General features: G+C 39.5%; 1 protein-coding gene across 7 annotated transcripts in view; it reads left to right on the top strand.

Moving 5' to 3' along the window:
* MYZAP (myocardial zonula adherens protein) overlaps positions 1–25,263 on the top strand; it is an 84,180-nt gene that overhangs the window by 18,874 nt on the left and 40,043 nt on the right. For 6 of the 7 annotated variants that reach the window (XM_052807285.1, XM_052807286.1, XM_052807288.1 and 3 more), the window contains 5 exons: positions 7,396–7,485; positions 17,039–17,197; positions 19,759–19,851; positions 22,257–22,370; positions 23,230–23,382. In XM_052807285.1, the coding sequence (XP_052663245.1) occupies positions 7,396–7,485; positions 17,039–17,197; positions 19,759–19,851; positions 22,257–22,370; positions 23,230–23,382 (609 nt within the window). Of the gene's footprint in view, positions 1–1,040; positions 1,262–7,395; positions 7,486–17,038; positions 17,198–19,758; positions 19,852–22,256; positions 22,371–23,229; positions 23,383–25,263 lie in introns of those variants that run through there. The other variant, XM_052807283.1, reaches the window with a different exon arrangement.

The following is a 25,263-nucleotide window of genomic DNA, read 5'->3' on the forward strand; positions in this document are numbered from 1 at the left end:
TTGTACACAGAGGGTGAGGCACTGGTAGTTCAGTGCAGTTTCCATTTTTTCAACGCAAATTCCCTCTCTTCAGCATTCTCCAAACTGGGAACCAGCACAATCGTTAACGGGAAAGGACATTGCATAGCCATAACTGTGTTTTCTTGTGGTCTTAATTATGTCAAGGTAATTACATGGAGACAGAGGATAACCTATTTCAAAAATGCCCTTACGGGTATTTAATCTGCAATTTCTTTCAAACAAAAGCATCTCCTTTGGTTGTAACTCCTTTGATTACCGAGGAATGTTCTGCTCGTGACAGACAAGCAAGGCTGCAGATGAAGATGTGTGTGCAGCTAGGCCTGCGTACAGCAGTGTAGGGTTACGGCGTTCCCTTAGCCCAGATCCCAGAAGAGCTGAGCATCTGAAATGCTGAAGTCCACCCCTGCAATGTGGCTCAGGGCCAGCTAACTCCAGTGCACCAGACTCACCTCCTTGTTGGACCTTTGGCACTCGGGCTTACGCTGTCACTCATGCATTGAGCTGCACCGGCTTTGTGCCTCTGACCCAAGGCTGTCTGGGATCTGGGTGCTTTCTGATCAGTCTGATACCCATTCCCAGAGCACGGCTAATAAGCTGATGGGCCTGGGTGGCTCACAAATTGCAGCTGTGGGAAGGAGCAGAGGACAGTGGCCGGCTTTCACATAGCACTCTCTGGCTAGAGTGCTCAGAGGTGGGTACTAGAGAACGGGACTGAGTGGCCTCCAGCGGCTCCTGCAAGACCTCACCCCACTTTCCACTGCCCCAGGGGTGGCTGAGGACCCGCCTGGGTCTCCTCTCAAAGCCCCCCTCCCCATGCTGCACCCCCAACACCCAGAATCCCCGGGAGCTGAGGGAGTGCCACCCTGCACTGGGGCCTCAGCGTCCCAAGGACAAGTTTCTCGTGGGGCAGCGTCCTACAGCAACTTTGCCCAGTTTCACCCCACACGAGGAAACGGGGCGCACGCCAGGGACGCAAGCTCCGCGGGGGCGGGCCGCGGAGGAGGCGGGGGGGGGGGGAGCGGGGCTCTGCTTCCCCGGCCCGCCCCCACTGGGGCAGGCCGGCCCCTGCGGCCGCCCGCGGCCATGTGCGCGGGGGCGGAGCGGCGCCGCCGGCCAAAGGGAGCCGCAGTCAGCGCCAGCCCGGCGGCCCGTGGGGATGCTGCGCTACAGCTCGGGGCTCACGGTCACCGCCACCACCCCCCGGAGGCCGTCCGGCGACGGCGGCCGCGCCCGGCGGAAGGTGCGCGGGGCAGCGCGGGGGGGGGGGGGGACACGACACGGGACGGGGAGGTCCCGCGGGCGGGGTCGTGGGGCGAAGCGGCGGTTTGGCACGCGCACTCGCCCCCCTCCTCCCGTAGTTTACCTGCGGGGCGCTTTTTTTTGTTCTTACTCATTTTCGGTGTTTTCAGGTGAAGCTTGCGGTGTGTGAGAACATATCTTGTTCGCGTTCGTAGGAGGTGCTGGGAAATGAAGAGCTTTTGGGGTGTCCTGCAAGGCTTTGTAGTGCTAGTCGCTGGTAGTTCTTACAGAAACCTGCGAGGAGGGTGTGCTTGTGTTGGAGACTTCCCCCCCCCCCCCCCCCCCCCGAAAATGCGCCTCGGTATTTACAACTGAGAACTTGCCTATCCAGGCTTTATCTATCGTGAGAAACTCACCGTAGTGATTTAGATGGCAGTAGCAATGTATTTTTATAATCAGGTCATCAAATACAGAAATATGATTTACTGATGTATTTTTTGTAATTTTCATAAAATTCGTAAATAATAATGATGTATTAATCTGTTGGGAAATGCTTCTAAAAAGTTTTTAAAACTCTGGCAGATAGGACAGGAGTGTCTCTACAGCCACCCTGCTTTAAATAGCCCTTTTTTGCTGCTGTAACCACACTGCTCTCATTGCAAGTGCGCATCCCACGTGTGAAGAAATAAAATAAGCGATAAGCTTGTCCTTACAAAGAAATACAATCGTGTGACCATAACACTTCTTGAATTACTTAGTGATTGTTTTGACACTCAAAAAATATGAGTTCATAATTGAAACAATGAAGAATGTCACGTTGCCGTGTTTTACATGATAACATGAGGTTCAGGCTCTTCCGCAGAAAAAATCCCTGGTCTTCATAAAAATGAAATTGCTCATGTATGTGGAAAAATTAACGTGACTTAGAAATCATAATTCTGTTCCCTGCATGTCTTCCATGTTCCCATTGAGTTTTCCTGTTTCAGCATTTCTTTAAAAAGTTAAAGCTAAGAGAATTTGTGTTTGAGTGATAATTTTCTTATTTTCATCCCCATGACATATTTCCTAGGGATGACGTAAAATGAACTGTATTTGATACATTCTCTTAAGGAAACTGGTAAAAAAACCTAATTTGCAAATAAAACCCACTGGGAAGCTGCTGTTGGTTTTTTTAGTGAAGTGTGACTCCCTTACCATGAGTTGTCAAAAGAGGGGAGGAAGACAGTTAGAATAACTGCTGAATAAATGAAAGATGTGTGTCACATTCCTGTGTGCCTGCGGTCACAGGAAAAGTGCCCTTTAATTGTGGGGGGAATCTCATAGCAGAGATTTCATAAATGGAGCAGGCTCATCAACAGATAAATGACCAAAGAAACTACTTGCTGCTTTACTTTTTAGGACTGACTGAAATTAAACACCCAGTCCTTTTCTGCTTTCACCTTCAAAAGTCTAAAACTAACATTGGGTCTTAGGCAAAGGGAGTGATTTTTGGCCATTGAGCTGGTAGGTTAGCAGATAGTTACTCAACAAATGTGTTATCCCCAAACCATTTTATTATCAGACATTAGAAAGATCAACCATATTAAATTCTGGCGATGTTAACTCTAAAGTTGATTTGAAGCTAGATCAATATTGAACCACATCTTCCCTGTGGGGGTACTGTAAAAATCTTAGAATGGGACTTGTTGTTAGTAGAACAGCTTGTATTTTTCTATTGCTGTACTAGTAACTTTGGTTATTCTATAAAATATTGCTCATTATTTTAATGCTAGCTCTGTAATTATTTCAGGACATAGTTAAATATGATCAAAGCCTTTCTGGGTGCTTTGTTTTTTAGAAGGGGAGAACAAAAAGCTGAAGGACGTTACTCAAACTGAATCTGTTGTCTGTATTTGTTATAAGTTGCACCCTAGTGATTTGGGTGGGATGGTAAACATGAATGTGGATTGTGGATCTGGGCCATGAATTCTTAACATTTTTAACTAACCTAGATTGGCTTTTTTCTTAACTGCCATATTGCGGTAGCTCTCATCTATGCTGTCCCGCTAGCCTCTTAGAAATTTGGTAAAAGAGCATGTCTTCACTCGTTAATTTCCATTGCACTCAGCAAACTTTTGCTGTCTGGTGTTGTGCTGGGCTGAACCTGTCAGTCTTTGTTTTCCTGTCTGCATATTTGTTTCACAAAGGATGTCAGGTGAGCTTTGGAATTACGGTTCGTGGGTTGTTGGTGTCAAAAAGCCAGGAGTGAACATAAAACGTTGGCACAATTAAGATTACTTATATTGTTGGCTTGCCAAAGCTGTAGATGCTGCGAATCAAAGTCTGATAGTCTAGAAAACCTGATACCTGGTTCTTCTTCTACCCAGTATTTCTTTTTAAAAGTTATGCTCACAAAGTTACAATGTCGATGACACAAAGGTAGGGTGGAAGCCATGTCTGTCCCTGGTTTTCCTCACTTGTTCTTACTGTCAGTCAGCAGGTGAAGGAAATTGAATCACAGCCTTTTCCCTGCTAGGGGAGTTCTCTTTCATTCTGCTCCCCACTTTCTCTCTGCATAACCCAATTTGTTTCTGGAAATTACTCCTTCATCCTTAGTTGCACATTATTCTGCTACTGTTTGGCGTTGAGTCAAGGTTCTTCCTGTTACGATTTCATTTCCATTTTAAGGCATCACTGCAGCAGTGTTTTCCTGTTGGAGGAGGCCTTGCTGCAATTTCCATGTGAGCCTGCTCATTCATTTGGTCAAGTAAACTTGCCGACAAATGGTACAGTGTGTTGTTTCTTCAGGAATCACTGCATAGCGAGAACAGTATGGGTACAGTATTCATAATTGCTTCTGGAGATTAGAGGCAAAAGCGGTGCCTGTTGTTTTTCCCTTTCAATCTCCATAGTGTTCTTGAATTTTAACAGATTAGTCTGTAGTTCTGTCCTTAGGTAGAGTGCATCATCTGTGGCCTAGGAGGAGCAGGAGTGAGTGGCTACTTTATACATTTGCTGCTGTTTCCCCAGGGATGCTGAGGAAGTCCTATTGTTATAAACAATAGCAAGAGTACAGCCTGTATAAGTTTGTCCTAGCGAGGAACTGGGTGGTACTTTGCCACTGCTGTACAAGCCTCACTGGGCATGACTTCGAGGCTGGAATCCTTAGATTGCCAATGCCACCCTCTGTTTGGCATTTGCATGCAACAGACTGCAAAGTAAAGCATTAAAACTTTATTTTGTGTCAAAAATACTGCCAAAAATATGATAATGATTTGAGGTGTTTTAAAAGTAAGGAGCAAGTGTGGAAATGAGGAAGTGAGGGAAAAAAAGTGATTCGGGGGGTAATAGAGAAGGCAATGTGAAAAGAAAAGGGCAAGAAAAGCAGTTTAAATTATGACAACCCTTTGGTTGTACAATGGTTTTAGTCTCAACAGATTACTGTTATTAATTTATATTTCCAACCTAGTTGTTATGATTTGACTGTCATCTGTACTGGGCTGCTTTGATTTCCTTCATAGTAACCCTGTAACACATCAGTCGCTGTAATGTGACCGGCAGTCATGATTCACTAACTGGTATACAGGTACAGGGATAATTACTTATTTACAATCACTACACTGTGAATCTATAAGTATGTTGGCTATAATTAGTTGCGTACGGACTAACAGGGAAGCCATTTGCCAGCTTCAGAGAATCATACACAGCTCCGTTTGTCCTAACTTAGAGTTGCCAGTGATTACCTGTTTTTATTTATTTGAGGTATTTTTCATGTTTTCTCCTAACAATCCTTTCATTCCTTTTAGTCCAGTTTTTCTTCGTTTGAAATCACTGTAAGAAAAAGTGGGCCTCATCTATCACTTTCTGCACAGCACAGCACAAATTCAGTTCAATTTCCTATTTATGGGTGTGGTCTTTCTTTGTTTGCCTACATGGAGGAAAGCCAGTCTGTTTCCCTTTTTGTTGTAAACAGGCATGTTTTAAGAGGAAAGAGCCTTGCTAAGCTAATGGGAAGAAAGAGCAGGGGGAAATGGAAATTAAATAGGTGAGAAAAGGTGGTATTAATTACCTTACGAATCAGCAAGCTCCAAAGTTGAGTTATTATTAGTATATCGTGATAACTGACTTGTAAGCAGGAAGCACCTTCAGCTTCTGCAGTATATGGGGAGCGTTGGTGTTCTCAGAAGAACAAAGATAGCAGTTAAATCAGTGTGAAAAGCCACTGTGCAACGATTCATCATTTTTAAATGCATTTCATTGTTTCAGATTTCTTTAGCAAACATGAAAGCATAACCTGCTTTTATACTAAGTTTTGGGGGGTTTATGTCACTTTCTCTGTGGCTTCTTGTTCTGTATTTGCTAGTATATGGCTGAATGATGAATTAACGGTGAGGAGCCCACTGCACAGAAAGTAGCCTCCACAGATGTGTCTAAAGAGTAGGTTGTATTTCACCTTGACCTTATTATAGACTTCTTTTTTTTCTTTTTTCTAATTTATAATACAGACACAGCTCACATATTTTATAGAAACTTTATCTGTGTCTCAGGACACTATTCTTTATTGGTAGAAGGCCTTGCAGACTTAAAAGACAAAACTGAGAGAGGAAGATGAAAGGCAATACAAAGTAGCATTTTTTTTTAAGACAGTTGACAGTATACCATTAGTCTAAACATTGTTGATTTGTCATCTCACAGATTTAAAGAAAGGCTGGAAGAAAAACAGTGAAGTTGCTGCAGATATTTGCAGGTGGTTCTTCTAATTGCTTTTGCTTGGGAAGAAGAAAAAGTTAAAGCTTGTTTGAAGAGTTGAAAAGAGTCTGTTGTTTGCAAACAGGGAAAACAGGAATCCTTGTTGTGATGCTGAAGAGTGGTGCTCTGATGAGGTCATGTTGTAAAGAGCCTTGAAAGTGAAGTCAAGTTAGCTTAATTGATATGAGAGACAGTTGGAAGAAGTGAATTATAAAATGGTAAATTTAGGGTCTATGAAAACGACTTTGCCGCTGTGTTCTGAATGCCTGTGAGCAGAACATGATTGCCATTTCCAAGGCAAAAGGAAGTGCTGTAATGAGTAAAAACATGAGCCGTGAGCTTGGGCAAGTGCAATGGAAAGGTGGCTTTCAGAGGGAGGGTACACATTCAGCATGACTGGAGGTAAGTATTTAGGAGAAACTGGAGAGATCTAGATCAGATGAGATGCTGGGCTATAGAAGAACAGTGGTGATGGTCCACAGTAATCATGAAAGAGATATTTTAGACATTTTGAGCAAGAGCTTTAAGAGGCCTGTTTGTTGTCAACAGCTGGGATTTCCTGGGAAGGTATTGTGCAGCTTCAAATTTGGACAGACAAATTTTTCCTTTCATATTTGCTATGCTCTGTTTAGGACTTATAGTTGTTTTCCACAAAAATGTGTCATGAATAGGACTAAGACTGAAAGTTTTAAACAAGTTTCTTGTATGAAATGCATTGCTTTAAAAATATCGTTACACCAAAGATCTGTGAGGCAAAAGCAAGGCAAACTGCAACTGGGGATAGAAAGGTATCAACCCTATTGGCCTGTTTCCTCAGCAAGAGAATGGCTTTTCTGAAATCAGATGGGAAACAATACCTCTTAAATTCTCTCTGAAGCATTTTGAAGCTTAGTTTTTACAAACAGCTTGTATGTATCCGATTTCAGTAATATTCCTATTCACATTCAGTGGAATTGCAGTGCTGAGTTATGTTTGGATCAAATACTTAGATATATACTGAACAGAAAACAGGCATTCACTCCAGAATACACTTTGTGTTTCTAAGTAATCCCTTTTGAAGATTAAATGTATGCTCAATCTGCAAATAAAACTGAGAAACTAGAAAACGGTGTTCATTGTTCTGTTATCTCAGCTCTCAATGTCATTTATGAGTGCATAAGAACATGTTGATTGAAATGGATTTTTGCTATTTCAGGCATGTAATTATGGGGATGCCCTTGAATTATTTCTTGCCAGCTAAAAACCCCTCCAACCTTTAAAAACATAATCTTTTGTCAGCCATGTGGCAGAAGGTAGAAAATAGTAAATTAAAACTTGAATGTTAGTACAGTTCATTCTGTAAAGCAAGTTATTAAAATAATTTTTTTAACACTTAAATCTAAACCCAAACATTTGTTTTTCTTTCAGATGAATGTCTGTAGGTTGCGCTTAACAGTACCACCTGGTGAAGGCTCACAGCCTGAACAGGGAGCAAAGGAACCTGAAAGAAAGAAAAATGTAAGTTTTAAGAATCAAAGTTAAATTCTGTATAAACAAGGAGTAAATATTGCCATCCACAGAAGCTGGTATTAGTTGTTTTGGGAGCCCAAAACCCAGTCATCTTGGAAGACTGAAGAACGTGTGGAAGCTAAGTCAGCTGTGAGCTTTGAGCCTGAGCCTCTTTGTTGGGGATAGCAAAACTGCCTGTAAAATAGGACAGTAGTAGAGGAACAGCACAGAGATTGTAAGTGATTTGTGACTGAGGTACCTTTAAGACTTCATTATTTAATATCTATATATTAAAGAGTAGGAAACTGCTATCAAGAGCAGGGTCTTGCATTAAACAGGATCTTGATGCTCACCTGAAGGGGACTTTATGTTTCATGCAGGCTTAACAGTGTGCAAGATTTGAGCCTTAATGTGTATGGAAGCTGGCTTGCCTGGTATTTAAATGTTTTGCTGTGTTGGCTGATTTTGGTAATGGGTGATGTACTAATAAGAAATACAAAATAAAGAATTCAAGATTGTTGTGAAGTGAAAGTGATTTGAAGGTCATGTGCGTAGAAGGGTTCAGAAGGGCAATTTTTTTGTAGAAGTAAGTAGCGTGCACACACAAAAAAATCTTACAGCTGCTTTGGTGCAGAAGCAGAACTTGTTCTTTAAGAGCTGTTTCAGACCAATAGATGATGTTTAATTTGTCTGAAGGATGGAGACTAAAAAGGGAAGCTGGACAAGCTCCACAACTTCACATTTATACTTTGATAAACCAAAATCAAACAAGAAGTTGGCTAAGTTTACGAGACCCAGTGTCTGAATAGCAATATGACAATAGAAAGCAAAACAACAATAGGATTTATTTGAAATAATTTCTTAGTGGTACTCAGAAGCAAAAGTAACTGTAAAATGATTCAAAGACATTTTAAAGCAATAAAAATAAATGCAAAGTAAAATGGTCAAGATAAAGATTCCTTATCAGATATTTCTAATGCTGGAATCTTGTATACACTCAGCTTTTCATACACTCCTCTGGCAGAGTAGTAGGTCCTTGAGGATCTATAAATGTTACTTACAGAATGGATTAGAGAGGCCTTAATGCAAACTAAATTTGGGCCACCATTGAACAGTAATTAATTTTGTACAGAGGTGTTTAGCTGTAGCACTTGGAGTAGCTTCCCCCACCACTTACTCTGTCAGTCTCTTGTCAGTTTATATCTGATTGCAGAAACCCTCAGCCTGGCCTAAACATACGGGCTCATTGCCCTCAGAGTAATGTAAGTTTGGTTTTGAGGATAGGTATTGACTCATGACTTACTCTGCTGTGCTGAGTAGTGTAATAATAAGAAAGAAGTGTGAATGATTAGGGCTTGGACAATTTGTAGTGACTTTCTTATGTGACCAACTTTTTTCTCTGTGGCACCTTGTATTTAAGGAGCGCTGTATTTCCCCCATAATATAAGTAAAGGAAAGTGGGTTTTACATCAGAGAATGTTAAGGAGAGGATATGGAAGGTAATGAATACATTATCGGGCTCATCTTACATTCCAGTATATTGTACAGTGATTTTTAAGAGATAGGTCCTTTTTAGTTGAGACAAAAAAAAAGGTATATAACTTAATCGTTGCACGTTCTGAGTAGTTTTCTAAAGTTCAGTGCTTTTACACAATTTAAAGACTTGTAGAAAGCATACATACACCCTTCAGAGCTAGATGGGATCTAATTAGTCAATTTCATAGCAATTAAAAACCACAGAGTAATTGTGCCATCTACTTATGTTTTACAGTCTTTGTGTAATTAAAAAAAAATAGCCCTACAGATTGTGTAGTCATAGTCTATAGAAGTGGTGACAAAAAAATCACTGATCATGAACTGTTTTTTCCTCATGTCTCTAAAACAAGACAGTAATGTATTACCTGTAGATTTTTATTGTCTATGTAATGTATTGCTTTATGTATTTGAATTAGTTACACAGCAACTTACAGTGCACACAGGACTCTTGACTAGTCATGCTGTGATACTTTTCTCTTACTGCAAAATTTAATTAAAAAAAAAAAAAAAGCATCTCCTAAAAGCAGTGATCAGGTATCTCTGTGGATCCACCCATGTTCAACTGACTCCATGTTAATGAAACTGCTTAAAGCACTTTGAGAATAGCAGGTTTTACAAATGTTAGATAATCCTCACACAGTCTTATGAGAACTGTGCCCCATTGGAAATAGGGATAATAGAGAGAAATTAGGGAACTGCTCAGTTTTCTGCCTTGCACTTTATAATTTAAGGTCAAAAATACAGCTTCAAGGATCAAATTTAATGGCAGATCTCTTGTATTAAGTATTAAGAAAATGGGAAAATAAAAAATGTTTTTTGTATTTAAAATATATTAGTGTGACTTACGGAAATGAACTGCAGGGGTGGCAGAGTCCCCATCACTGTAGGTTTTCAAGATGCAATAGGACAGGGTGCTAGATAATCTCAGCTAGGCTCCCCTTCCCACGAAAGGTTGGACCAGGTGATCTTTTGAGGTCCCTTCCAACCTGGGCTGTTCTATGATTGCACAGTTTTTGCTGGAGCACTCGGGCAGGTCAGGCAGTCTGAGCCTGGCTGCCAGGCGCTCTCCTGTTTGGGCAGGACAAGTGCTGAAGAGCAACAGACTCTTCCCTGCCTCTGCCTGCTCCTGGTGAGGGAGGAGAGTGGAGACCTTGTTGTGTCAAAGGGAATGCCAGAAAACTATAAATATACCATGGCATGACATTTGGTTGTAATCTCCTCTTACAAATCCTTCATTAGAAGGAGGTGATTCTGAGCTGCCCTAATGTGACATAGTGATGGTTTACTGACCATTTCCTACTTTTCTGTGTCTTTCTGGGGCTCAGTACCATTAAGAGATGTTTCAGTTGCAAAATCAGCTAGTGAACTGCACAGAAGATCTTAATAGTGCTCATCCTCCCAATAATTTTTTCTGGAGCTTGATGTCAGGTGAGAACTGATTCTCTATTGGTTGTGTTAGCTTAGCCTTTTTCATTGTAGACCAAGTTTAGCAGAAAACGTGTGCTGTGTTTCATTAAATCTGTATCACTGCATCAAGTTTCTAGATTGACTTTTTTATTGCTATACATCCATAAAACAAAAAAGAACCCGTGTAAGAGATTAAAACAAAGTGATGGAGCTGGGCAATTTTGTTGCAACAAAATTGCTGCAGGCACTACTGTACTAGGATGGCCTCTTCCCATCTTTTGTGAAAGGCTGGCAGATGGTGCATACTTCGAAGTTGATCTCAAAAACTGAAGGGGGAGTGAGCCTGTGCTCCAGTGTGTCAGGTTGGATTTTTATATTCGTATTTAGGCTATGATACCTTAAAAAAGTATATGAGAACTGAAGTCACAAGTTGAGGCTGGTTGGTTGGTTGGTTTGCTTTTTACAGGCTAAAAGCCTACTGCTAAGTATCTCTGAATTGTTAGCACTTTAGGTAGGGAGAATCTGAAACTATCATGATTTTGTTCCATTACTTCTGTTCATGATAGACAATGGATGACTGTAGTGTGAGGCTGTTTACTTCACCATGAAGTACAAAGGAGTATTGTGCTCATCAGATTGTATGCAAAATCTGCATGTCCTGAAGCCTGCCTTGTCTTGCATAATAAAAGGCTACCAGACAATTGTATTGTCCCTGTTTGGGATTGACCTTATTTTTATCCATCAGTCCCTTTCTTCACTGTCACGGCTAAATTTGGAAGTGTCATTGGAAGCTGCAGCTAGTCATTTGAGGGCAGAATATGGACATATGTTTAGACAGATTTTTCTTTTTTTCATTTGGACACATGGACAAGAGAATGAAAATGAGATAACACTCTAGAAATTTGTGTCATTTGCCTGTCTTTGTGGCTTTCAACAGAGTTTGAACAGCATTTAGTCTTAAACTCTAGTTGGTACTTTGGCTGTATATATCCTCAAACTCTTTAATTTTCTTATGTTTTTAAAGCACCACAACCAAGAGGTGAAACTCTTTTTGCTTCCTAAGCAGGAATACAGAAACATAGCAAACGTTTTTTCCCCAGCAAAAAAGTAGGCTGTAAAGAAGCCAGAAGGGGAGTTTGCTCCTGTATGTGATGGAGAGAATCACGCAGAAACTTGTGTCAGGCCTGGACCAAAGAATATGAGTGCAATGAACGTGGGGCTGTTGTCCTAGATTCAATGAGCACAGTGTCTATTTTCTCTGCTGATCTGCTGCTGCCAGCCCACTCCCATCAGCATAGCAGAAGTTGTGTCATAACAAATGTGGTTCACGTGCTACAGGTGGCTGATGTTAGCATTTCTCAGCCCCTCCAGCACCGATTGCTTGATTTTTTTATGTGTACTAATTAAGCGACACCTTAATTAAAAACAGCACTATATGAAAACCACAGAAAGAATTCCACTGGCTTCTGTGGTTACTGCTGTATTTGTTGTATCTTCTTTTCTTAGTGTATAAACATTGGTGTTCTGTGTACAGATTTCACTGATTAGATACGACTTTTTATAATGCCTGTCACTTCTATTTTTTGAGATAGGCATCTAAATTCTACGTTTCAAGGAGCTTAAAAGTTGGAATGTGTTAAACGATACTTCTTATTTAACGTCATGAATTTAAGAACACTCATGTCTACATCTTTGCATATTTTCCCTATTTTAATACTATTTATTTATGAAACATCCATAAATGTTACATGAGTTTCATGGGCTGTAGAGGAATATGAAAAAACATAAAAACATAGCTAGCTTTTGTCAGAGCACAGTAACTTTCCTCGGTGAGCTCAATATTATAAATTTGTCATTTTACTGAACAGAAAATACATAACGTAAGTAACAATGTGAATGTTCTTGTTCCTTGTATAACTAGTGAAAAACCAAAAGATTACTGGATATTTTAGAAACCTCTGGAATGTGGCAGTTGAGGAAAAGATAAAGCCTCGCTTAACTGACATAGTTCTGGTTAGAAGAAGAGTTTTTAGATGGTGTAGGTAAACAGAAGATCATGATTTAGCAAAATTTTAAGGCCATATGAGTTTGTTTATAAACGAGAATTGTGCTAATCATTACATTAGATGTCCGTTTTTATCTCTTCTGTGCTTCTGCTTCCAATTTTGGGAGAAATTATAAAGTATGGGGCTATCTGACTTCCATTTAAAAAACTGATGGAGATAGATTAGGTAGCAAATCATCCCTCAGTGTTGTTTACATAATGCCGATAAAACCATGGGCAATTCAAAAAGCAGCTAACAACTCATATGTAGGGTTTGGTTTTACACTGTCTTTGCTTCACCTGTTTCATGCTACTTGTACTGCTTCCTTGGACAGAGACATAAGCAGGATGAATGGCAATTATCAAGACTTTTGCAACCTTGGGGTGTAGGCTTCAGTTTTAAATATTTATGAATTAAGTAAACATAGTCTGCGTTTCTTTAGTACATGCTGTGTGATCACACCAAGTGCAACGTGACTGTTGCTGCAACATAGACAAAGCATGTTCCTGGAAACTGCTGTAGTATTCATGTGCATCAGCATGATGTCTTCTTGCTGTTACCTTGGACGGTCATATAACTGACTATATGTACAAAGAAATATTCACAAATTGCTTAAGATAAGCCTGCCTTTTCAGATCAGCAGCTCAGATTAGAAGGGATTTTGAGCACAATTTGGGGCAACAACTGCGCTTGTTCCAGTGCAGCAAGTGCATAGGCAGGTGGGGAGTGAGAACTTCACTGTACTCTAGAGCTGGCTCATATTTTGATCTTAAATAGCAATGGTTAACTAATCTAACAAAACCTTTCATCTTCAAGCACTTTTCTGGTTAGCTTTACAGTATTTACTTGCTCCTAAATGCTTGCATGTATTTACTTACTCTGTTATCATCACTGAGATGCCTCATTGCCAATCAGAGTGGAGACAGGTGAGGACCTTCTCAGAAAACTGTCTGAGTTCTGAGAGTGGATACGTATGGGGCATAGAGGAAAACAATAAAAATTATTTGACTTAAAAAACATTCTGTAGACCTTGGAGATGTGGAAGATCCGGGATTTGTGGACGAGGAAGCATGGGAGAGAGAGGACATGACAGAGGAAGAACAGAGGACAAGGCAGAAAAGGAAAAAACACTGAAGGGAGAAAAATAAACAAAGGTGGGTGGAAGTAACTTAAGAGAGGAGACAAACTGGCAGAGAGTATACTTGATGCATACTTAGTCTTGCAGTTCTGTGGAGCAATTTGAGAACTGAGCCATTCAGCAAGGCCTCCTTTAGAGGCAAAGGTGTATTAAAAAAATAGTCAACAAGCAAAGCAACCCATCCACCTCTCAACCCTGCATTGAGCAAAGTTTCCTGATTGTAACCCTTCCTCTAAGAGGAGACTGCATCAGGTTAGCTCTCTTTTGTCAGGACATATGCTGAACCCTGAAACAAGCGGTCACTGAGTGGAAATTAAGTTACCAACCAGAGAAAAGGGAGTAGAAGGTAAGCATAGCTGGAATACAATAGCAAGGAAAAAGACTAGAGAAATATGAGAGCAGTTATTTGCATAGCTGTTGGTTCACACAGCTTTAAATCAAGCAAGAACTGTACTGAAATTTTAACAGGTGCTTGCCTGGGGATTGTGATATGAAGGAGGAATAAGAAGGGGGTAAAAGCGATATCCTGTATTTTAAGTAGGACATAGTAGGACTGGAACACTCAACAGATGATGGAGATTCTTTTAATCTTCTGAAAGAGAAGTGACAAAGGCATCTTGGGAGGCTTTTGCAAATATAGACAACAGGCAAGTTTAGCATTGTTGCAAGAAACATGTCACCAGTCTGGCTTTGTGCATACTTAATCCTGCATGTACTGCCCATTATGATGTAAATTTAAGTCTGTTCAGCTGTGAAATATGTAAGTGCCATGAGCGAATCTCCAGCTGCAAACCCATTGGTCTGAATTTGTTGGTCTTAGAGGGGAAAAAAATGCTTCAAAACATTCCTTAGGAATGTGTTTATAATATTCTAAAAATAAGGAATTTGATCATAATTTTCTTACAGAACTCTGCAAACAGCACTGTAAACAATTCTGCCAATGTTTCGGGGCACAAAGGATCTTCATAGTTTCTGGTTTTCAGCTGTTCAGCTTGTAAAAAATGAATGATCATGGGTAAAGGGTATGGATTGATGAATTCAGTGTCTGGTGCCTTAGTAACCTCTAAACAATCAAAGTGATTATTTATTTGGTTATCAGGAAGATGGAAACTTGGATGTAATCCCTTTATCCAGATGCAGGGGAGGAGCTGTGATGAAACTATCAAAGAAACTGTACAACCCTGGAAGCAAACAAACACAAAAAAGTTTTGAGTTACGTCCCCATCTAGTTTCTGCATTTTCTCTACTCTCAAAAAATCAGGTGTGAGGTTCTTGTTTGTATGCATCCAACAGCAAAACAAAACCCCCAATAATACATAATTATGAAACTTCTGATTAGCAGGATATGAAGCTTTGCATATAATGTTTTCAAAGTGCAAAATGCTATCATGTATAGGTAGGGGTGGTTGCCCAGTGTTTTTCCATTAAGTGGTTTTAAGGCTTTCTTTTTAGATGATTGCTTACAGCTTTGTTGTTCTTTGCCTGAAACGTTCTTTATCAGGTGTCTGCTCTGTGATTGTTCCCCTCCCAGCCCTGCACACACACCCCCAGAGCTTCAGCAAAATGGTTAAGCTATTAATAATACGGTAAAGGAAAATGTGTAGGATTTACAACGTTGAGAAAATCTGTTAGTGCCGTGCGGGAGGGACACAATATAAATAAATGACCCATTCTTCTTAATGCAAGTAGATTTTTCTGTTCATTTTTCCCTTACCCAAAGAAGTATTTATTCTTACACTGCCACCATAGTCGTGTTAGTTTGGCTGCTAAAAACTGGAAGTGCTTTAGACTGCAGATGCTATCATCACCGTCTGTCATGGTAAGGACTGGAGACTCTCTAGGATGCAGCTGCAGATGGGTATAAGATGCTGAGCTTCATCTCTTCCAGCCTCTGTTTGGTGTCAAAGAGAGTATTTAGATGCTGCTTCGACTCATAATTTAGTAAAGAATCTCAAAGTTTGTTGGTTTTCATACAGTGTCATTACTGAACAACAAAAAAACCCCAAACATATTCTAAGGTCAATGTAGTAAATATTCTCAATTTTACCCATATCCTGGTATGTCTAGTATGAGAAAGAAAGTTCAGTAAAATTATCTATAACTGATTTGTCCCCAGCACTGGCCTTTTAAAAACAACATGCAAAGCTAAGCAGTAACAGCTGTATTTCCAAGATTGCATCTTTCCAACTTTCTATTCAGCAATAATCTAATTTTAGGTTCCTAGTTTGCAAATATTCAAAGTTAGGTAAGAATATTTTTTTCCCTTCTTTTTAAAAAGTCATAATGTGGATGTCTTCATCTAAGCTAGTTGTTTAAATTCTTTGTAATCAGGAAGAGAAATTAGTACTTCTGGAGACTGACTCATTTCAGATGATTGTTACAGGATGTTTCTCTGGGTCGATTAGGAGGGAGGCTAGGTGAGTAGTCAGGTCATCTGACCTTGCAGATATTTATTTACATGCTGAGGGAAATGATTCCTACTGTTTACATGAATATTTTTCTTACTAAGTGTATTGATGAGATGAATAAGAGGAGTCTGTTGCAAGGAGTGCCTTAAAGTAAGATACACAATTAATACAAGTACATTTTGCAAATTTCTGCAGATCATTAAAGTAACAAATGTAGGCACTTTTAAACAGTCTTTCTATTTACCTGTCAAGACCTGATTTCAAAGTTTTATCCTCCTACAATCGTTAATAACACTGGAACACCCACATGAATGCTGTTTCATAGCTTTGCTTGGGCTCTTACAATGTCAGTTTTACAACTTCTATAAGAGAAATGCAGCCCTGAAATGAGTATTTGATTGCTTTGGAGGTCCTTAGTTAGTTTTAAATGCAAACTGAAATTCTACTTTGTTTATCCCCAAGATAGATACTTTTTGAGCTCTGTTTAAGGAACCTTGCCTAAAGTGTTTTAATTTCAGAGAACTTTCTAAAATTTTTCATTAAACTTGTGAATTTTTATATTTCCTACAGAAGGGAGTTTGGGGAGTGAGGGGCAATTCTGTGGTTGCAAGAGTTTAAAGGGAACTGTGAGAGCTGACAATGCTCTGGAAGAATGCAGAAAAGTGGCATCTGTTGGTGAATGAAAATAAGCCAGGATAACTTTTTCTCTCACATGCCTTTACCTCTCCTTGCACAAATCCGATCTGTTGTCTCTAGCTGTACCTACATCACTTCCATTAAAGCCAGTGGAAATTAGATATCTCTATCATCTCTATCAGTTATAAACTGGTCATTGATCTTTCCAAAAACATGAAGGTTGACAGTTTGGCCCCAAAACATTTGGGAACTAGTGTTCTTAGGTACTGTTGTGCTTTCAGTATAGTTGGCTGTCTCTCCTGGCCCTATGTTACTGTATTTTTATTTGTTTATTTTTTTATTCTAGTACTGATTTAAAAATAACTTTTTTTTTTTTTTTTTTTACTTTTAAGGAGCTCTACCATGTACCAAATGGCATGTCTCCAGGGAAGCTCTCTCATGGGATGGTGTATGGCGTTGTGCACAGAACTGACAACAACCATAAGAGAGAAATGGTGGTTTATGGGTGGTCAGCTGATCAGCTGAAAGAGGAGATGAATTACATTAAAGAAGTGAGTTATGCTTTCAGCCTCAAAATTTGTCAAATATCCTTTCCATGTATTCATGTAGAGCTGTGAGTGTATATGGGACAACTGACATCTAGCCCAACACCTGAATTTGAATTGGGCACCTACTCTGAAGCTAAAGGCTTGCCTTTTTAGTAGAGTTGGAAAAAAAGCATGCTATATAGCTGGGAACTGTGTGGTCCAGACTCAGGGCCTCTGTGCCAAGTGGTACTTGTTAATGCTTGCTGACTGGGCTACAGCTGGGCAAGCAAACTGGCAAACAGATCTTGGGGTTCCTGTCCTGAAGCCTTCATAATTTCAAATGTGATACAGAAGAAACTATGTAAGCAGACACCTAAAAGGATAAACTCTCTCCTCTCTTCCCCTGCTTCAAACCCCCCAGTTTTGAAAAGGCTCCTAAATTAGGTGACATAGTAAAATCACTTGAGTATATTTTGGGGCAGCCTTAAAATAGTCAGCCTAATAAGGATGACTTTGTACTACTTTCTCTGTGTATGTTAATTTATTGTAATTGGCAGAAGCTGTCCTGAAAGAAAAAAAATGCGTTTCTGATGCTGCTGGTTTCTGTGCTTGAAACTCAGCATCTCTTTGCCTGTCAGTCCTTGGCTCTCAGACTTACTTTGACAATAACCCCCTAAATAGCCCAGGGCAAGTAATTTGACCTTCTCTTTCCATCCACCTTCACCACCCGGGAGGCTATTGGTCAATGGTTATCAGTGTTACACTGATTCAAGTGCAAACTGAGTTGATATAAAAGGGAGGAACACCGAGTCAAGCCAGCAGTGTAAAAGACTGTAATTATGTGTGCTCTTAATATCTGCCTGGTCCTACCTATCAGCACTTGCTTCTCTCCCTTATTACTCACAGTTTGTTAGCTCCCAGCATTCACCGCTCTCAAGTTCCTGCACTCACAGTTAGGGTATGTCACTACTGCAGTGCAGGCGAGGCACTCGAGCTGCCGTGGCTGCTGGTTGTCTGCCCGGGTAGCTTATCTACCCTGCTGGGGTGGTGTCAGGGGATGGGTGAGTTGGCAGGCGGCAGGTCCAGCTCCCCGGGCTGTGCTGTTTCTGGTACCTGGTGCAGATTGCTTGCACTGGGACCATCTCCCTGCCCTTTCCTGTTCACAGCCGGCTTGTGGCATGGAGGGACATGTCAGACCAGGTGAACTGCATGTCTTGTGTATGTGTTCAGGGTACTGATCCTTTCAGGAAAAAGTGGGAAAGATGTGGGAAGAGATGTACTGGCCCTTGCTCTCCCATATTCTGGAAGCTGTGCTGAGCTATGCTAATTTGTGAACTTTGGTCTGCCAGATAAGTTTCATCTCTAAAAGTAGAGTCTTAAATAAGAGTCCTCGGCTTGTGCCACGTGTATGCTGACTTAAATAGACCAAAAATGATGGGCCACGTCAGAACTGCTGACAGTTTCCTCCATATCTGAGTCAAATTTGCACCTTGCAAGAGCAGGGTGTGTGCATGTGTGTGCGTGCTTATGTGTGGGTGGGGACAGGGCAAGGGGTGCTTTCCTGAGGTGAAGCGCTGGAGTCGGCTTCCTTCCATGTTTCTCATCCTAAAGGGAGCATGTAGTTTGGGGTAAGCTTGTGCCTACTCCTTGCATAGATTTGATGGCCAATGCCCCTCTTTCTAGACGGGAGTGGGTATACTGCAGAGCTGCTAGAAACGTCCCCTCTTGTATAAGGCCCTACTAATGTTTTCCCCTCGGTCCTTCCCCAAGCCTATGCAGAGAAGAGGTAAGCTAACAGCCCTAGATTGTCTGCAATCAGTCTGTGTTTGATGGGGTGGGGAGTTTGAATTACGTAGCTGGAAGGTAGACTGTAGGCAAATATTTCACTATCGTTTACAATGTGTGCTCTTGAGAAGACCGGTTCTGTGCATGATTGCAATGGCATGTAAACCCAAGCGGCTTCCAGCATGCTTTTTTTTCTTTTCTTTTTTTTTTTGAAAGACGAGGTATAATTTACATCTATAGTTCTTAAATAAAATTATATTGAGTACTCTGTTCTTCAGATTTGAAATCGCATTGGTAAATTTATGCTAATATATTGTTTAGCTGGATAGGAGCCTAAAAGTCCAAAATTAAAGGGTTTATCCTCAAGGGATACTCAGGGAAAACTAATTAACCACTTTAAAAAGTATGCAGGTGTATTAAATCCATGTGTGGATGCTTTTTTTCAGAAAGAAAACATTTTATGCTCAAATTAATTTTAATTCATTTAGTAAGGTTAGAATGAGTTACAGATAATTTAATTGAAATTCATTATTTAAATTATTAATTTACAAGTGTTTATGTGTGTACAGAGAAGTTTGGAATTACTCAGAGATGTTTATTCATGTCAGCCCTACATAGACAAGTCTTGAGACTTAAGTTTTTGTCTTGTTTTTGAGAGTAAATTGCTGTTGATGAAAAGGTGGATTAGTAACGGAAATTACTGAAAGTAACAATGAAGGACATAGAAAAAAACCCACGTCCTCGTATAAACAGTATCATCAATAAGTTTGATAAAGGCATTTTATTTTTTCTGACACCAGGTGAGAGCAACTCTGGAAAAAGTAAGAAAGAAAATGTATGGTGAATATGATGAAATGAAACGAAAAATACAGCAGCTTACAAATGAACTGAAAGTAAGTATACGTTCATTTGCAGGGAAAGCATATGAGAGTAAGTGCCCCAGTGTTATCTAGAAACTTTTTGTGCTTCAGCAGAACAGAAGTAATTTCTCAAACCACTCCAGTTCATTGTTTTATGTGACATCTATACTTTTCTTTCTTTCTGTATTTTTCCCTCCAGGAAGGTAAAGTAGGACAGGGATGCTTTTGCATATGGAATTACTAATTGCCTGCTTCTTGGAAATAATGATCTTGATAGCATTGTCTGTGTGTATTGACAATTAGTGGAGATGTTTGTACCAGTAAGCTGCCAGGTGAATTGAATAAATACATAATTAGGAGTAACACGCAACTTAGTTGGTGTCATTTCAACAGGCTTTGCTCTGTTTTACTGACTTCATTGTTTAGACGCTGTAGTAAAAGAGGTAGCAATATTCTTTAGTATTAAAGTGCTTGACAGTTCTAGAAATGACTTACCTTTTGGTTCTTGATTGAGCCTTTCAGTGGTCATTTGATGACATTTCTTTCTTCTGACATGCAGCTTTAGCAATAAAAGCTACTGCAGTCTGTAGAAGCATCCTTCATAATAAACTGCTAAGTTCTTTGGTCCAAAAAATCTCCCTGAAAACTTGCTGTGGATTTTGTATTCAACATTGATTTTCACAGCCCTGGTTCAGATGAAGCTTTGGCAATTAAACGTATCCAGACTTCAAGGGACTGAGACCCTGACTTGTGCCCTTCTGCCATCCTCATTTGGAGGCTGTCAGTTCCCTCATGCTCCATTATGTATAAAGATCAGAACTTGCTGTTAAACTGGTATTTTTATTCTGTGGCAACTAGTCTCAAAAAAAACAACAACAAAAAAATCACCCTGACTTGAGAGGAGGAGGGAGAGAAAACTGCACTTCTGTAAACTGTGTTAAATAGTCTTAATGATGCCAACAAGGTGAGTCTCCCACCCAGTATGCATGCAGGCAAATGCTGATTCAGATGTCTTTTTGTTGCCTTTGCTGCTGATCCTTACTGAATAGCAGTGGTGATATTCTGCACTTCCAGATCTTCTGTCAGACCTGTAGAAATCCTGCATGAGTCTGAACATCTGTCTTAATTAAGGGTTTCTGACCAGCTCTGACAGAATGTCTAGTTCTGCAGCAAATTAGCAGTTTATGAAGCACTCCTTCTGACATAAATGGCACATTGAGACACCCTCCCCCCTTTTTTAATATTTTAGACTGCCTGAAAGAAAGCACAAGTGTTGTTCTACCTAATAATATATGCTTTTGTTTGTTTGTTTGTTTGCTTTGGTTTCTGTTTTTAGTTTTACATGACTGCCATCTTTCACGCTATTTGGGGATCCTGTTTAAAATCCTTTTATACTCTTTGCTTCAGCTTTAAATCACTGTGCTTTTTCCCCATCAATTTCCAGGACTCCTTATTGTTTATAAAGTTTGTTTGAAATTTGTACTTCCAATATCCTGCCCTGAGCAGTATGCTTCTTCATACAAGTTCTTATCTTGTAACTTTCTTAATCCATCCAAAGCATTTCTGCTTTTCTTTGTTTGTTTGTTTTTACATGAACACATGTTTATACAGGGTTAACAGTAACTTCTGCTCCCTATGCTGACCTAATCTGTGTATGACTTGGTTACTAAACACTCATTGTTCTCCATATTGGTCCCTAGTGTTCTTATGTTTTTATGAAGAAACAAATCTGGTCTATCTAAGAATGTGAGTTGGGCTGGCCTGCATTAGTAACATTTTTTTTCTCTTTATTATTGGATGGTTCATAATTATTTACACTGTTTGGGTTTTGGTCTCTTCTTAAATGATGTAATTTTTTGCCTTTTTTTTTACCCCTCCAGTTTTTAAGTGCGTTTGTGTACATAACAGAATATGACCTATTTTCATACAACAAAGCTCTCTGCTGACTACTTCTACCTGCTTCGTATTGTTTCATCCTTAAGTCTTCTTGATGTTGCTTCTTTACATACCTGATTAGTCAGTTCCTTCTTAGTTAAGGCTATTCTACAGTTCACCCAAACCTTTCTAGATTTCTTCATTTCTTGCATTCTTCTGCTTTTCATTCTGTGACTTTTTACAATCTGCCCACTCTGTGTATATAAACCAAATAGACATCTGACGTGTCCTCTTGTCCTTTCAAAAAGAGCAGCTTTTACAGTGATTACAGACTAGCAATAAACATAGATACTTGTGCCTTATTTCTGTTAGCATATTTGGATACTAAGTTTTGTTTGTTTGTTTTTGAGGTGCAAGAATATGGTTTGAGGCCTGTATATTTTAAGCATCCTAGTACTGTGAAAATTAACCATGGGGTCTTTCTCTTCCGTAGCTCCCTTTGAAAGAATAGGTAAACTTAATCATTATTCTATATAAAACTTTTTTTTTTTTTTCCTGCTCAGGTGACAAATGCTCATCAGGAATCCTTAGAGAATCATGTGCGAGTGCAGGCTGCAGCCTTAGATAGCTTTAGTGAAATGAACAGCTCCTTGACATCAGCATCAATAGACTTGCAGGTACATTTTAATAGCTGTTTCACAGCTGACAACTGCCTTTTCTGACATGGATTTAAAAGCATACATAAAACATGGATGACAAATATAGATTCTAACACTAAACAAGCCTATAAAGTACTGTCTTGGATATCTACGGCAGCTAATTTAGGAAACTAAGAAAAAAAAATTCCAGCACCTGTGTTTTTTTAAAAAACCTATTAAAAATAGTGTACAATAAAGAGATACTGATCTGCAGCAGACTAATGCCACTAGTTATGTCTCTACAAAAAGTCTAAGTTGAAAATGTGATTTGTTCTGTATTGTGGAAAATGGTGCATCTGACTTACTCCTACCTTCACTGGTAAACAGAAATGGAAGTGGCATGTTTGGATGCTAAACACTTGTGAGAATTTACATACTGTGAAATGTGTAGGGGGAGGGAGAAGATGGGAATGAATTTTCTGTTTTAAAGACTTCGAAATTCCCATGTATCTGAGCTGAACAACTTAAAAGTTCCTGCTTTCTTGTATGTCACGGTTTTTCTCGGTCTAGTGCACTTAATACGTATAGCATGGCCTTTGGAGAGAAGAAAACAAGATTGTTGGGAGTAGCATTCATACTGAAATGTGTCCCTGACCTTTCCTTTTTTTATAGTTTTCCAGGACTTGATTTCATTGAGCATGTCCTCATGGAAAGACCTCCTAGCAAACTAAATACAACCAAAGCCATAAATTTAAATGTTAAAACTTGCAAAACTGTTCACGCTGCATTGATACATCAGGAAATCCTTAAATGTTCTGTCTGTTCCATAATCTCTCGACTGTATTAGTTCACCAAATTATTTATGATTTTTAATATGTGGTTTCCCTCTTTCTTCTAGAAAACTCTAGTGGATGTTACATTGGAGAACACTGATATAAGGGAACAAATAAGGAATTTAAAACATACACATGAGCAATCTATGGAAAAGCTGAGAGAGAAGCAAAAGCAACTGGAAACAGCACAAATTGAAAATCAGTTACTGAAATTAAAGGTGTGGTATATAAACTCCCCTGAAAATATTGCACAGTAAGGGCATTAGAAGTATGTTAAATTAATTCCTTGGCCTTATTTGTAAAGCATTCTTCATTCTTCATGCCTTCATTGTTCCCTAGAGCTGATATATTCCTGTGAATCAATACTCTTTTAATAGCAAAGAATCTCAGCTGGCAGCAGTCAGTCTGTCTATAACATGGGATTACCATTCAGGGATGTTGGCAGGTGAAAATTCAAACCATTAAATGGTTATTAGTGTCCATTGCTGTAAGTAAGGGAATATTATAACTGTACACAGTGCTATAAGAATTTCTTGATGTTGAATTTGTTTATTTGGTATTGCACCATTTTTAATAGGTAATCTGTTAAGTCTTACAAGCATATGGTCAGCAGATACATGCTGTAAGAGCAAGTCTCTTGGAAAGAGAATTAAGCTATTTCTTTCAGAGAAATGCAAGGGAATAAAACGCAAACTGGAAGGTTTTATATGCCAGAAAGCTTGACTGTTTTCTCCCCTCATCTGCCAAATGTATTCCTTTAATCTCATTTAAAAAAAACCAAACCACACCCCAACCAAAAAAACCTCTTCTGGAAACCTTTGTCTCTCTTAAAATTGCTCAAAATAGACTAATTTGGATATAGTACTGTTTCAGAATCTGTCATTGTGAAATTAAAGTGACTGCTGATTTATTCATGTTTAATTAATGAGGAAAAAGTTTAAATTTTGAATTCAAAGTTGCAGTTTTATTACAAACTTAGTGGATAAAATACCTCATTGCTGTCTTTGAAAGTTAAGCATAAAATTGTGTATCAAAGATGCCAAGACATCTTGGATTTAATTCCAGGGGTGAACGTAAGATGGTGTGGAATCTGGGAGGTTAACAGTTGAAAAGCAGTAACTACTGTATGCCATGATAATTTTCTGGGTAGGAGAACACATCCATGTAGCTTATTAAGTAGGTTTGGTTTATTCATACAATCATAACAATAACTGAGGTTGGAGACGTTGCTTAAGAGTACTGTTACAGATGCCTTGATGCGTCTACCTTTTTATGCTTATTTTTACTCTCATTGCTCAAGCTATAAGCAAAGGAATGATGGAGACAGTGCCAGAGATCATATTCCAGTTCAGTGTATCTTAAGAACTCTGAGTTTTCATTGTTGGCTTTTTCTGAATGATATGATTCTTTCAGGCTTCCTAAAATGTGGAAGGTTTCGTGTTGTACTGAAACTTAATTTAACTCCACTCCCTCTCATAAAGTGCAGGTTACTACCCCTGCCCCAGTGTTGTCTAGGTGAGATGCCAAAGGGGGCAATTGCAGTACAAGTGGAGTCCTTCAGAGCTCAGTCCCTTTTCAAAGGGTGAAATATACTGTTGTTATCCTACAGGATAGTAAAACAGCTTGTTCCCACCATGCAAGATAAACACAACGGTTTAATAAATCTTTCAGTCCTTGAAATGAAAAAAAACCAACCCAAAATGTTAATCATCAGAACCAGGTATTTGATGGCTGTGTAAACTGTAGCGATCAGCAGGGAACACTTTATTCTTCTTCCAGATGACAGTATATTCCTCCTCTTCCTGACATTTTTGTAGCACCCACAGCATTTTGCTATAACCTTGTCTGATTTATAGCATCTCTGGTAAGAGAACTATGTCCTGGACTAGCTATTTTACTTTGCTTTTATTGGGGTTTACAGAGTAAATGTGTTTAAGCTGTGAATACCCTATCTGGTGTTCAGTCACTGAGGGTGTGGTTCAGTATTTTGAGCCAACAGACAGGGGAAATCCTGTCTCTGAATTACCATTCCTGCCCTCTTCCCTATAGCAGTAGTAAAGTTTCTGGTCCTGTGGTTAAAAATTAACCCTTCCAAACCC

This window comes from Harpia harpyja, chromosome 14, assembly GCF_026419915.1.
Source record: "Harpia harpyja isolate bHarHar1 chromosome 14, bHarHar1 primary haplotype, whole genome shotgun sequence".
In the NCBI taxonomy this organism is placed as follows: domain Eukaryota; kingdom Metazoa; phylum Chordata; class Aves; order Accipitriformes; family Accipitridae; genus Harpia; species Harpia harpyja.